The sequence below is a fragment of the Drosophila bipectinata genome, chromosome 2L (assembly GCF_030179905.1).
Source record: "Drosophila bipectinata strain 14024-0381.07 chromosome 2L, DbipHiC1v2, whole genome shotgun sequence".
Lineage (NCBI taxonomy): Eukaryota > Metazoa > Arthropoda > Insecta > Diptera > Drosophilidae > Drosophila > Drosophila bipectinata.
In genome coordinates, this window is record NC_091736.1 from 19184430 (window position 1) to 19197580 (window position 13151).

Below are 13151 nucleotides of genomic sequence, written 5' to 3' on the forward strand. Positions count from 1 at the left end.
ACGCTGGGAAAATGTTCGCTTTTTTGCTGGCATTTGCTGGCAACTTTCAATTTGCATTCGACTGCACAGCACATGTGTGTTTGCCAGGGCACTCTGGTGCCGGGATACCCTTTCAAAAAACAAGTAGTCACTGATGGAAATCATAAATGCCCGGCAATTGCATTCATAAAATCTCAATTACTCTAGAACTGTCAGAATATGCCATCCTGCCATCAGGAATATGCCAATATTGGCCCAAAGGGCGTTCGATATTCAGCTACTGCCTTGGCTCACAACTAAGAGCAAAATTCCATTGCAAGTGTTGTATAAAAATTCTGGCATTTTGCAGACCAGGGCGGGCCACGGGGTGTTGGAGGAATGTCTTACATAAAGTTGACGCATCAAACCGCACCAAAGTGTTGGCTGCTGGGCCGTGGCAGGGGCACAAGCACCTCCCACACCTACGACACTGTCGACTTGTCATTTGACTTCGAGTGCAGGAAATGGCCAAAGGAATGCAGGAGCCGGGTGGCGCCGGGGAAGTGCTCTCCGGTCTGTGCCAAATGTTTTGCAGCAGCTTAAGCATGTTGCATGTTGGATGGTGCGAGGCGAGTGCAGCTTAAAAGATTAAATTCCCAGTCCCCGAAAGGGATGACTGTGTAGCATGTGGCAGTCATCTTGCCGCACTAAGTAGCCTGCAACTTGCAACAAGAACGAGAATCTCCCACATGGAAATTTATGCCTTCAGTGGGGGATTTGGGGAGGGATATCTTCGGAAAATACTTGTCCTTAATCCCAAAGAGAATACATGACAGGATAGTCAATATTTTACAGAACATTCCTCCCAAAATCAGGCACAAGTTTGTTGGAAATGTAATCTTTTCTTATTAAAGTTTATCAGGACAAGTATTTAACGAATGGAATTCAAGCTCAAAACAGAAGAAAATACTTCCCCCACAAAGTTTCCTAAAATAGAAGGTTTTACATATTTAAGCAGCAACTGCCCTTCAGTTTCCAGCTCAGCCCGAAAGCCAAATTGTCAAGTCAGGACCGGAGTGGTATGTTTCTTCCTTTGTTTGTTTCCGAGTCGAAAAGTAGCACATAAATCATATTTTCTATACAATAAATAAACAAGGAGGGATTCTCCAAGGCTCCGAAAGGGTAATCCTAGGGGGTGAAGGACTTCCTCGGCACTCCCGAGACATTCATCAGTGGGTTACTGCTTGTCGTATTTGTATCTATTTTTAGCACTTAATCAGGCCCTCAATGCTGCCATTACAGACTCCAGACACACACACACCCCGAGTCGAGTCAATATTTCAAGGAAATTGCCAATATTTCCGGTTAATGTTAACTGAAACACTTTGGGAGCCTCGACTGTCAGTGTTATTTATGGCGACGTTACGTATACGCCACGTATACGTACCAGAGTCTGAGTGGCGTGTGTGTGCCAGAGCCTTCGCTTTAAGGCGCTCCTTGACACTTAATTGCTCAAGGATGGCGGAGGACAGCGGCAGCGGCAATTGATGAGCTGAAAAAGCAATTGAACAAATTTATGTGATTTGCCTCGCAAACCGAAATTTTTTTGAAATTGAAAAGGAAAACAGCGGAAAAGAGCTGCAGAAACGAAACGTCAAAGGGCGGAGCGGGGCGTGGCCGCAGTCACGTGCCAAGTGTGACTTTCCCCCAAAGGATATGTCCCATTTGCAATGCAAATGTTGCGCCAAGCGAGAGGGATGGCGGCGAGAGGGCGAGGCAGAGCGAACAAAGGGCTCATAAAACTGTCGACACATGCAGCTGGCAAATTATGCACTGCAACAAAAAATGTTTAAAGGATTGATGCAGATTGTGACGCATATTAGGGAGGAATATATGGATATGCATTGGGCAAGGTATGGTCCTCGCGAAAGGGGTTGCTTCCATATTTCGAGATACTTCAGTAAAATCTATATGAAATTAATTGAATTTTGTATTTATACAGACTTAAGGAAAACTTATTATCTTATTTTGAGAGAAAATGGTGGAGAATCGATCCAGAAATCGTTTAGGCACTCCGCTTGAGAATTGGATGAGAATTGGGGAAGATATAGCTAACACTGTGGGCCATATAGGGGAATTCCATCACGAAAAATTACAACCAATCATTAAAAAATTTTGCTTTGACGTTTTAATAAAGAATAATGAAGAATCTATTTAAAAACTGTTTGAGGTATTCAGCTCAAGGATCGGGTGAAAATTGTCAATGATATGGACCTAACTGGTGACCATACAAGAAAATGCTGAATTTTTAAAGGAACTTATGCTAAAATATTTGCGATATAATATTTCGATATAATTTAAGGGACAGTCTGTTTAGAAACCGTTTAGGTATTCCGCTTAAAGATAGTATGATGATTGGCCAAGATATAGAAGTGGGATGACTTGGAACAGTGGTATTATAGAATATAAACTGTTCTTTATAATAGTGTATAGAGGTCCTACTTTTGAATGAAATTTAAACATATTTTTAAAGGCTTAAGTACTTTTATTATAATTTATAAGTAAATCTTTGACATTTGAGTCTCCGTGTATCATTTTTGCAATTGAAAAGGAGCCTAGCGAGTAAGCGAATTTAAACAGGAATCAAGTATTCATGTTTCCATTTCTTGTTGTCCTTGGCAGGCCTGCACTTGCGGAGCATCGAGGAGCCTGCGTCGACGCCGCTCCAGTTGGCAGCGGGCAGGATGAGCGCGGAGCAGGGGGGCACGGGGGGGTACGGGGGCTACGGGACCAGCGAGCACTCGCTGCTCATTGCCACACGCCACGCCGGTGTCCCCCTGCCCCTCGCCCAGCAGCAGCCACTCCCCGCCCACTATCAGCCTGCTCCGCTCGCCACCAGCGGCAACGGACCCTCCTCCTGCTCGCAGCAACAGCACCACCAGTCGGCCTACCCGCCGCCGCCCCAGCACCAGCAGTACCCGCTGCAGCAGCCGCACCACCCGTACCAGTACCAGTACCAGCAACACTATCACCACCAGCCCACATCGCCGCACCACAGCCGGCCCTACGACCCGGAGCACGCGCGGATGGAGGCGTGGTTGGATGAGAATCAGGAATTTGTACAGGATTATTTTATAAGGTGAGTATAAGGCCAGTCATCCCCTAGCCAGAAAACTCTTTCTCAGCAGACGTCCTTCATGGGCAGAGCTCGCTTGTGGGGAGAAACACAAAAGCCAAATGAATCCCCAATCGATATCCCCCACCCGAGAAAAGGGTCCTCTCCATAGAGAGATAACTTGCAACTGCCCACAGGCCTGCGATGAACCCATCGACCGATAATCTATGCCCCATCGTCCCATCGAAGCTGATAAATTCTTAAATTCGAAACTGCATTGTCAGTTGACCCTGTCATGTTTATGGGCGATGGGTGATGGGGCAGGCCATGGCTGGGGGTAGCTCGTTTCCGCTATAAACCGGAAATTGCCTTTGCCACAGCAGGACATCAGCGCCAGGCAGAGGGTCCGGGCTCGGGGACGGCAGTTGTCTATGACACATAATAAAAATCACTAACAACTAAAAGCATAAATTGGGCTTTATTTTCATGGTCGGGCAGGCCAACGTCCGCATTCCATCCGCTGTGCTGGCCTCTTGTCAGGCCTTGTCTTGTGCCTCGTCTGCCCAGCCCCGGGGGGCGGTCATTAAACGGGGCTGGAAAGGCTTGTGTGTGGGACTGTGTACTTTGCATAAGGATATGCCGCATGTCCTTAAGCCATTCCTCCCTTAGAAGGCCTTATGCCCTGGCCAAGGGCATTTCATTTTCCAATCGAATATTTTCAATAGAATCTGTAGCGACATTGGAAAAGTGCGTTCTATTGAGTCCCTTGTAGCCCAAATATTAGTCTCAGATCACTGATAAAGGGTATCCACAATTCCCATTGATTCCCTCCCCGGATCTAAACTCCAAAAAGAGTTGTCTGCTGTGATTGCCAGCGCCCCATGTTTGGGGTTACTCGGTCAGGATTTTATGCCAGAAACGCGTGCCCATAAGGACACCACATGCCATGGCCCGCAGCTAGGGGAGTGGGAGGGCCGCCTGAATATTTATGAGTTGGCTTTTTATTAGACACCATTTTATGCGACACATGCATATAGAGGGGCTCTGCGGCGATTCATTTGCGATTTTTAATAAGATTTTAATGTGTTTGCCCCGAACCGAACCCCAAACTGATGAACTTCCTCCTTCTCCCGCAGGAAAGCCACGCGCCAAACGGTGGACGCCTGGCTGGTCTCACACGCCACCTCGGCCGGCAACGACGTGGTCAGCAGCACCTCCCCCACCCATCCCAATGGCCAGACCAGCTCCTCGCGGGGCGGATCCGGAGCCACCACGCCAGTGCGGTAAGTTTCCAAAGGGAGGCATTGCTCCGCTTGGGAGCATGCCGGTCCGGTCTACTGTTGCTAATTACACACGTTCTGTTTGCACGAACAGAGCTTGTATTGGCTTGTGAATGGCAAGATCATGTCAGACTCCTAATTTAGACTTTGTTTTCCCGCCGCCAGAAAAATCTCCGCTCACGAGTTCGAGCGCGGCGGCCTGCTGAAGCCCATTGTGAACACCATCGACGGCACGCCCACGTTCCTCAGCATCGCGCCCCAGATGGACAACGGCGGCGTGGGGGGCAGCTGCGGCAACCTGCAGACCGTCGGCGTGGGCCAGTATCAGTATCACCACCAGCAGCACCACCACCACAACCACAACAGCCACTACCAGGCGGGTGGAGCCGCGGGCAGTAGCAGCGCCGGCGGGATAACCCCTGGAGCTGTGGCCAGTGGTGGCAGTGGGAATGGCCACCAGTATCCGTACTACCATTGCCAGAGACCCCAGCGGCTGTCGCGCAATGAGCTGAAGCAGCTCGACGAGAAGGAGTTGATTTTCGAGCTGGTGAGTCGGTTATTACAAGGAAGTGATGAGCGGACTTTACAAGCCAATAAATACTGGAAACTCAGGCCATTAGATAGGAAATCGATTGTTTTCCGCGAATCTCGATAGTCGTATTGATAGAGTTCGGTAAACATGTTTGTTTGGCGCTGTTGTCCCGCCCATTGACGTTGTTATCGGCAAACACGCCGCAGACGTCACTCGATTCATAGCAAACAGTGTAGAGCCAACTAAGTTGCGAAAATTGCAATTGTTTAACCATCTATCAGGCTAACTAGTGCTAACTATAATTGGATCGAACTTCTCTCGCCCCCAGGTAAAGGACATCTGCAACGAGCTGGAGGTCCGTACGCTGTGCCACAAAATACTCCAGAACGTGTCCATTTTGCTGAACGCGGATCGCGGATCACTGTTCCTGGTGCAGGGACGCTGCAATGGTCCCGATGGCCTCAAAAAGTAAGTAGATGGTTTATGACTCCTGCTGGTCTTGGGGGATTAAGTCCCATTCTGCGTCCTCTCTCTTTAAATTATAAGAAAATGTCCTGACAGCATTCGTGGCTTCCCTGAATTTTGCAATCAAGTTACCCCCAAAAGGTCGTGCACTATTTTCAGCAATTTGTTGATGACTTCATTTAGCCGCAGCATTTCTGCGGACAATGTGGATGTGCCGTTGCCACAAAGGGATTCGAAAAAGGAGCTGGAGCAGGAGACGCCTCAGCTTCAACTTTGTCTTGGCAACATTTTTATAGCGTTTATTTTTGGCATTTTATGAGAGCAGTGCGTAGATGTCACAGCTCCAGCTCCGGTTCTAGCTCCTGCTCCTCTGACATGAATGCCATAACCCGTCGGAAGGGGAGGGGACGCTGGCAGCCATTTTGTATGCATCGTATGACGCCATTCTGCTGCCAACGCTAATTGCAATTGTCTGCACGCGCTCTGCCAAATGCATACTTCTGGCTAAAAGTTTCAGAAGCCAGCGGAAAAAGGAAGAGTATCAGGACACTGGGCCATAAATATTTGCCTCAACAGGACACTCTTTGAAAGAATTCTATAGCCCAGGATTAAGTGAGATGGCATCGTCCTCCGGCTTTTATTTTAAAGCATTATGCCTCAAGAATGTATATATTTAAGAGCCTTCTTCGCACCAACTCGCCTCTCAGTGAAGAAGCAAAAACTTGCCATTGTGTCCAGTGACAATAGACGCCGTCGCCTGCAACACAATTTATAATTTTGCAACTTTGGATTCTCATTCCGCAACCTCTTCTATTTCCATTGCAGATGCCTCGTCTCGAAGCTGTTCGACGTGTGCCCCCGGAGCACGGTGGAGGAAATGGAGCAGCAGGAAGAGGTGCGCGTGGCATGGGGCACCGGAATCGCGGGGCATGTGGCCGAGAGCGGGGAGCCCGTCAACATACCAGATGCTTACCAGGTCAGTACAGTGCGATCTTTTTGGGGAAAATTGACAAATTTGAATGCCAGTGCGGCAATAAATCAACCTCACTGGCTAGAGAGGAAGAAACCTCATTGCTAGAGAGGAAGAAACCTCATTCGATTGCAGGATTTATGGCGATGTGTGTGCTTGCTGCTCTTTAAGTTTTCAATATTGCTCAGTGAATCCAGTGGAGGCACCATCCCCAGCACCCAGCTCCGAGCGCTCAGCAGACTTTTCACATTTTCCTGCCCACTCCCGAGGCTTCCTTTTTTCGGCAGTTTTTCTTCGGCCTGTCTGCCAATTGGAGCGTAATTAATCTTTCGGCAGAAGACAAGGCCGTGTTAGGGGCCAGCATGTTATATCACCAAGATATGGAGTCCAAAGGTCTTTGCCTGTTTTCTTTTCCTCCACTCTCTGTTACGGCTTTAAGCTGGCTGGCTAACGATAACAATTGCGGCCACCCGACTTGTTTTCCCAAGTCATATTAAGCCAAGGGGTCCGTAGATAAACCCCCGAAACACTGAAGCAGAAACCCAGCCAAACACCGCAGCAAGTGACGCACAGAGGCACAGATCGCTCTTACCCGTGTGTAGATCTCCTGATTGTTAGCACAATTAATCAAGGCGGCCAAAAATTTGACACTTGCCGGTACCAGACAGCGCGACCAACAGATAACTCGGGCGCTAGTCCCCAGTGCGAATGAGTCGCATTGTGGTTAGACGGCCAGAGTCACGCTCGAGTGCAGATCTTTAGGCCAGGGCCCAGTCCCATTGGACTTTTGACTCGCCTAAGTAGCTGGCCAAACAAACCAGAGACGTTTGCGGAGCTCCAAAAATGGGTTGGGCTCTCGAGGCCTACAAACCAGGGGGATTAAAATAGAACATCCCCTGAAACATACAAGTGGGAAATGTGAGAAAGTAGGATAGACATTCTTTAACTCGGAGTTATGATAAAGAATCTTTAGAAGTAGTATCAGTAGTAGTTTTATTTTTAAACCCATAATTCAATCAAAATCCTATCAATATTCAAGTCACTAATCTAAAATTAATTAATCCGTTTCCACTTGGCTTCCTCCCACAGGATGAACGATTCAATTGTGAAATTGATTCGCTAACCGGCTACCGGACCAAGGCTCTGCTCTGCATGCCCATCAAGGACTCATCCGGGGATGTGATTGGCGTGGCGCAGGTCATCAACAAAATGAATGGCGAGTGCTTCTCCGAAATCGATGAAAAGGTGAGTGGATGGCGGGAATGGAAGTGCCACACGGAAGTGGGTGAATCGGGGCCATGTGGAGATCGCATGACGGGGCAGTCCGATGGGTTCTTTTGTTCCGAATAAAGCCGCATAAGAGCTGCACCCACTGCCACTGCCCCACGCCCCTCGTCGACTGGCAAATTGCATTCATTATTCAACAAAGGGGGAAACTTGTTAAGAAAGCTTAGCAGAATGTCAGACAAAATGCCATCAGGGATTATCCCCTCCTGACACACAAATCCATGTGAGTGCGTGCCAGAGCGACTCTCTCATAATTTTATGAAATTTTTCAACCTCTATTGCAGCCGCCATTGTGCTTTTTTGTGCCTTTTTGCTGTTTGAGTAATGTTGTTAATCCTTTGGCTTTGTGTAATCCCCGCCAGGTCTTTTCCTCGTACCTGCAGTTCTGCGGCATCGGGCTGCGGAACGCCCAGCTGTACGAGAAATCTCAACTGGAAATCAAGCGGAACCAGGTGCTCCTCGACCTGGCCCGGATGATCTTCGAGGAGCAGAGCACCATCGAGCACATGGTCTTCCGCATCCTCACCCACATGCAGAGTCTCATTCAGTGCCAGCGGGTGCAGATCCTGCTCGTCCACGAGGCGGACAAGGGCAGCTTCTCGCGGGTCTTTGACTTCGAGGCGAACGATCTGAGCGAGGAGGAGGCCACGTCGCGCACCAGTCCCTACGAGTCGCGATTCCCCATCAACATCGGCATCACCGGCCACGTGGCCACCACCGGGGAGACGGTAAACGTTCCGAACGCCTACGAAGACGATCGCTTCGACGCCAGTGTGGACGAGAACTCCTGCTTCAAGCACCGCTCCATCCTGTGCATGGCCATCAAGAACTCGCTGGGCCAGATCATCGGAGTCATCCAGCTGATCAACAAGTTCAATGAGCTGGTGAGTACTATCTTTGCCCTCCTCGAAGCTCCGATTAATACCAGCTTCCCCCACAGGACTTCACCAAGAACGACGAGAACTTCGTGGAGGCGTTCGCCATCTTCTGCGGCATGGGCATCCACAACACCCACATGTACGAGAAGGCCATCGTGGCCATGGCCAAGCAGAGTGTCACCCTGGAGGTGCTCAGCTACCACGCCTCCGCCACCATGGACGAGGCCCACCGGCTGCGGGTGAGTTAATGCCGGTCCGGAAGAGCACTGCCCGGAGTGCCACTACTTCAGGTTGCCGCCTGAATCGCTCTCGCGGGTGTCGTTGTTTTGGGGGCCAACTGAAATGCTTAATTTTATTTGCGCTCACTTAATTTGCGGACCAAGAGGTCGTCCACTACCACGCTCTCTCTCTGTTAATTTTTATGCGCAGCCATAAATTAATGGGTCCTGGAACGGGTCGGGTCTCCCGCGGTTGCATTGTCTCCTGTGCGGGCCCGGGCCTCCGTGCTTTTTATTCCTCTATTACTTCTGTGTGACAGAAACAGCAGCAACAAGCTGTCGCTTTTAGTGGCGCCCCTTGCGCCGCCCCTTGCTGGCTGTGCCAGCGTGTTGACAGTTGTAATTAGTTTGTTCGCACAAGTATGACAAAAAGAAACTTTTCTCCTCGCTGCGAACCTGAAGCTGCCTCTGTGGATGTAGGAGCGTGAGTCTCTCCGCCGGACACTCTGTAATTATGCTGGGAAAATTATGACCGCCTGTCGAGTTGTCAGCCAGACAAAGATGTCGGGTTATTAATTTTAATTAAAATTATGCCACACTAGGCTTTGTTTCCCCGGGACGAGGCAGATCCTTTTTTCCGGACGGCCTCCATTGTGGGTGCAATGGCGGAAAGTGTCAAAAATTTTGATAAACTTCTCGGCTTTGGTGGCTGATATTGCGCCATTTCCAGCCACTGACAGCAACCAGATGAGGGTCTGAGGACTAACAGCTTTTCATTTCTCCCTTGGCGGCATCTTGAGATCCAACACGTGCTCTTTCTTTCTGGATTCACTTCCCAATGAAACAAAATATATTAAATTAAATCGTTTGCAGCGTCTGCGGGTCCCCTCAGCAGTTCATTTTCGGTTGCACGACTTCAAGTTTGATGACATCCACTTTGAGGACGATGATACATTGAAGGTAAGGTCTCACTTCCTGCAAGGAACTACATAGAATAACATCCTTTCTCCACTTTAGGCCTGCCTGCGCATGTTCCTGGATCTCGACTTTGTGGAACGCTTCCACATCGACTACGAAGTGCTGTGTCGCTGGCTGCTGAGCGTCAAGAAGAACTACCGCAACGTCACCTACCACAACTGGCGGCATGCCTTCAACGTGGCCCAAATGATGTTTGCCATTCTGACGGTAAGCCCATTATATGAATTCATATTCGGATGTCTGTTTATTATAATTCTGGCCCTTGTAGACCACTCAGTGGTGGAAGATCTTTGGCGAAATCGAGTGCTTGGCTCTGATTATTGGCTGCCTGTGCCATGATCTCGATCACCGCGGAACCAACAACTCCTTCCAGATAAAGTAAGTGATGGGAAGATAAGGCTACAACAACATCTGACAATTGTCTCTCCACAGAGCCTCTTCGCCGCTGGCCCAACTATACTCCACCTCCACCATGGAGCACCACCACTTTGATCAATGCCTGATGATCTTGAACAGTCCCGGCAATCAGATTCTGGCCAACCTCTCCTCAGACGACTACTGCCGGGTCATAAGGGTGCTGGAAGATGCCATTTTGTCCACTGACTTGGCGGTCTATTTCAAGTGAGCTAAGACAACTGTCCAATCCGAATCTGTAATCCATTTCCCACTTGAACTAATCAGAAAACGAGGCCCGTTCCTGGAGAGTGTGGAGCAGCCGCTAAGTCATTGGGTGGCCGAGGAGCCACGCGCTCTTCTGCGGGCCATGAGCATGACTGTCTGTGATTTGTCGGCCATCACAAAGCCCTGGGAGATCGAGAAGCGGGTGGCCGACTTGGTTAGCTCGGAGTTCTTCGAGCAGGGCGACATGGAGAAGCAGGAGCTCAACATTACCCCCATTGTAAGATATTTTGGCAAGCATGAGATCGCATATACATTATCTCTCCCTTTTTCAGGACATCATGAATCGAGAAAAGGAGGATGAGCTGCCCATGATGCAAGTAAACTTTATCGACTCCATTTGCTTGCCCATCTATGAGGTTAGTGGGATTAGTTCAGTGTGAGATCCTATTCATTACCATCCCTATTTGCAGGCCTTTGCCACTCTCTCCGACAAGCTGGAGCCTCTTGTCGAGGGTGTACGGGACAACAGGGGCCATTGGATCGATCTGGCCGATGTTGTCAAAACCAAAACTAGTCAGGATCAAGAGCCACACGATCGGGCTGAAGAGCGGATACAGGATCAGCAAAATGTGATATCGAACGGGGACTGCAGGGCAATGAGTGATGATGATGTGGCAGTGGAACCGGAGCCGGCCGAGCAAATAAGCGTAAATGGCCTCAACCTAGCCAACAGCTGCACCACTAATAACAACATTGCCGTCGCTTCTCGTCCCACCAGCACCAGCACCCAGCAGCCCAGTGATGATGATGATGATGCGGAGCAGCAGCGCCAGAAGCAGCAGAATGGACATGACGATGGCGAAGTGGAGTGTCACCTGTCTAACAGTAGCTGCAGCTCATCCACCGCATCTAGTCGCCTCTCCACGCCACCGCCCACCGGCGAGGATGACAGCACTCCCGTGTCGCCCTCGAAAACGCTGCAGGCCAAGTTGGTGGTGAATGCTCTCCAGCGGCAGACATCCGTCGGCCAGGCGGGGCAGGCAGCCCAGAAGCAGCGCTGCAAAAGTTGCGAACAATCCCGCACCGGACTTCAGGTGAGAAAGACGAGTTCCCTGCGTGGAGCCCTGGAAATGGACAGTCTGGACAGCAAGGCCAGGAATGGAAACGCTGCTGCTCTCTGCAAGAGCACGCCAGTGATTCATCACCAGAGTCATAGTCATCACAATCACCACCACCACCATCATCATCATCACTCGCATCACGCCCACGGGCAGCACGGGGTCGGGATTGGCAGTGCCAGCATCGGAGGCAGTGGGCTAATTAGCCTGGCTACCCCTCTGCTGGCTACGACAGAAAGTGATAGGATACCAAAAATTGTGGGAAAAATCGGAAATCTCGACGGTCTGCCCTTTGCCAACGGCATTGGAAGTGCCCAGAACGGCCACGGGCTGCCCTTCGGCACCTATCAGCATCAGATTCATCATCATCATCACCATCACCTGCTGACACGTCGTCATTCAGAGACAAACAGCAACGGGGCCACTGCAGTGGCAGCCGAAAAGTAAATGCATACCAATCTGTTGTGCGTCCAAAAGCAGGAAGGAAAGAGCAACTAGAATTTGCACTGGTTTGCGGTTTCAAGACGATAGCTTAAAGGTCAAAGTGTATGCATCTACGCATTGAGTTGATTGGCCAAAAGCAAACAGAATACCGCAAAAGCATTGTCGTTAAAATTCCAGTGATTCCGACTATAGGTCACAACCACAAAAACCCTTCAGGACCACTTAAGCCTATCTTCAATATGTACATAGTTCTATAACCTTCATCGCAACCACACAACCACAAAACTCTCATATTGTACATAGCATCTATATTTTGAGAAGCAGTATCGCAGTTCAGTAAAAACTGATTGTGTGGAGCAGAACATACCATAAGTAAATTGTGGCACCGCAATAGCCTGCAACTAAAACTATATAGAAAGATTCCTATAAAATATGTAAATCGTATATATACCTATGTATGTGTAGATTTTGATCTGTGCGTGTCTGTTTATTCGTAACTTGAAGTTTAGTTTTTACAATACCGTCGGCGTTAGTTAAATGATAAAGGAAAGAAGTCAAATTCTCTAGATGTTTAAGCACCATGCGTACAGCATAAAAGCAAGAAATAACTTAAAATTTTACCAAAAATGGCTTAAATTAAACAAATACATCAAATGAAAGTATTGTAATATCCGCGAGACACATACATATATGAATACGATAACACTGTATAACTTGTAATCGTTAGTTGAATTATCTCTATGGGTACCAAAAGTCTAACTTTAGTAGCATAAACCTAAACCAACCGCTTAGTGATGATGTTAGCTGTCGAGTAACGATAAAACGAACCGAAACGCGAACCTAGATAAGAGTACATATAACCATCCTTAAATCACCCGAAAAGAAAACAAACACTAAGCGCTTTGACTTGTTCCACTCTGCGCTCTATTCGAATTTAAATAATTGTAATGTTATGCGATAATAATGAATACATATTTGTATCTGTGTACGGTCTTGGTGGCCTAATGGGTTGGCCAACTATGGAAAACCCTTGGCATCCAGTGTGTCCTGGGCCTATAATCAGCACGTTAAACGTTCTGTGTCTAGCTTGGGCTAACTGCTCGTACATATTCTGCAGATGCATCTATATGCAATACATATAATCCTTTATTAAATTAAAATGTACTTTGTGAGTTTTGTTATTTATTGTCAGCGTTATAATGGAACCTATCCAAAAGGCAAAACTAAATAAAGCAAGAAAATGTCTCTCTTTGGGAAAGCGAATTTTCCTTATTTCTACTAAATTTC

General features: G+C 48.5%; 1 protein-coding gene across 5 annotated transcripts in view; it reads left to right on the forward strand.

The window, feature by feature from the left end:
* Positions 1–13147, forward strand: part of Pde11 (Phosphodiesterase 11) — a 33999-nt gene extending 20852 nt beyond the window's left edge. For 4 of the 5 annotated variants that reach the window (XM_070276749.1, XM_070276750.1, XM_017238996.3 and 1 more), the window contains 15 exons: positions 2641–3097; positions 4210–4356; positions 4519–4900; positions 5214–5353; positions 6176–6326; positions 7410–7565; positions 7970–8491; positions 8548–8724; positions 9577–9663; positions 9721–9888; positions 9950–10059; positions 10114–10302; positions 10363–10579; positions 10635–10718; positions 10773–13147. In XM_070276749.1, coding sequence (XP_070132850.1) covers positions 2641–3097; positions 4210–4356; positions 4519–4900; positions 5214–5353; positions 6176–6326; positions 7410–7565; positions 7970–8491; positions 8548–8724; positions 9577–9663; positions 9721–9888; positions 9950–10059; positions 10114–10302; positions 10363–10579; positions 10635–10718; positions 10773–11867 — 4082 coding nt within the window. In that variant the 3' untranslated portion in view covers positions 11868–13147. The remainder of the gene's footprint in view (positions 1–2640; positions 3098–4209; positions 4357–4518; positions 4901–5213; positions 5354–6175; positions 6327–7409; positions 7566–7969; positions 8492–8547; positions 8725–9576; positions 9664–9720; positions 9889–9949; positions 10060–10113; positions 10303–10362; positions 10580–10634; positions 10719–10772) is intronic. The other variant, XM_070276751.1, reaches the window with a different exon arrangement.
* Positions 13148–13151: the final 4 nt, after the last annotated feature.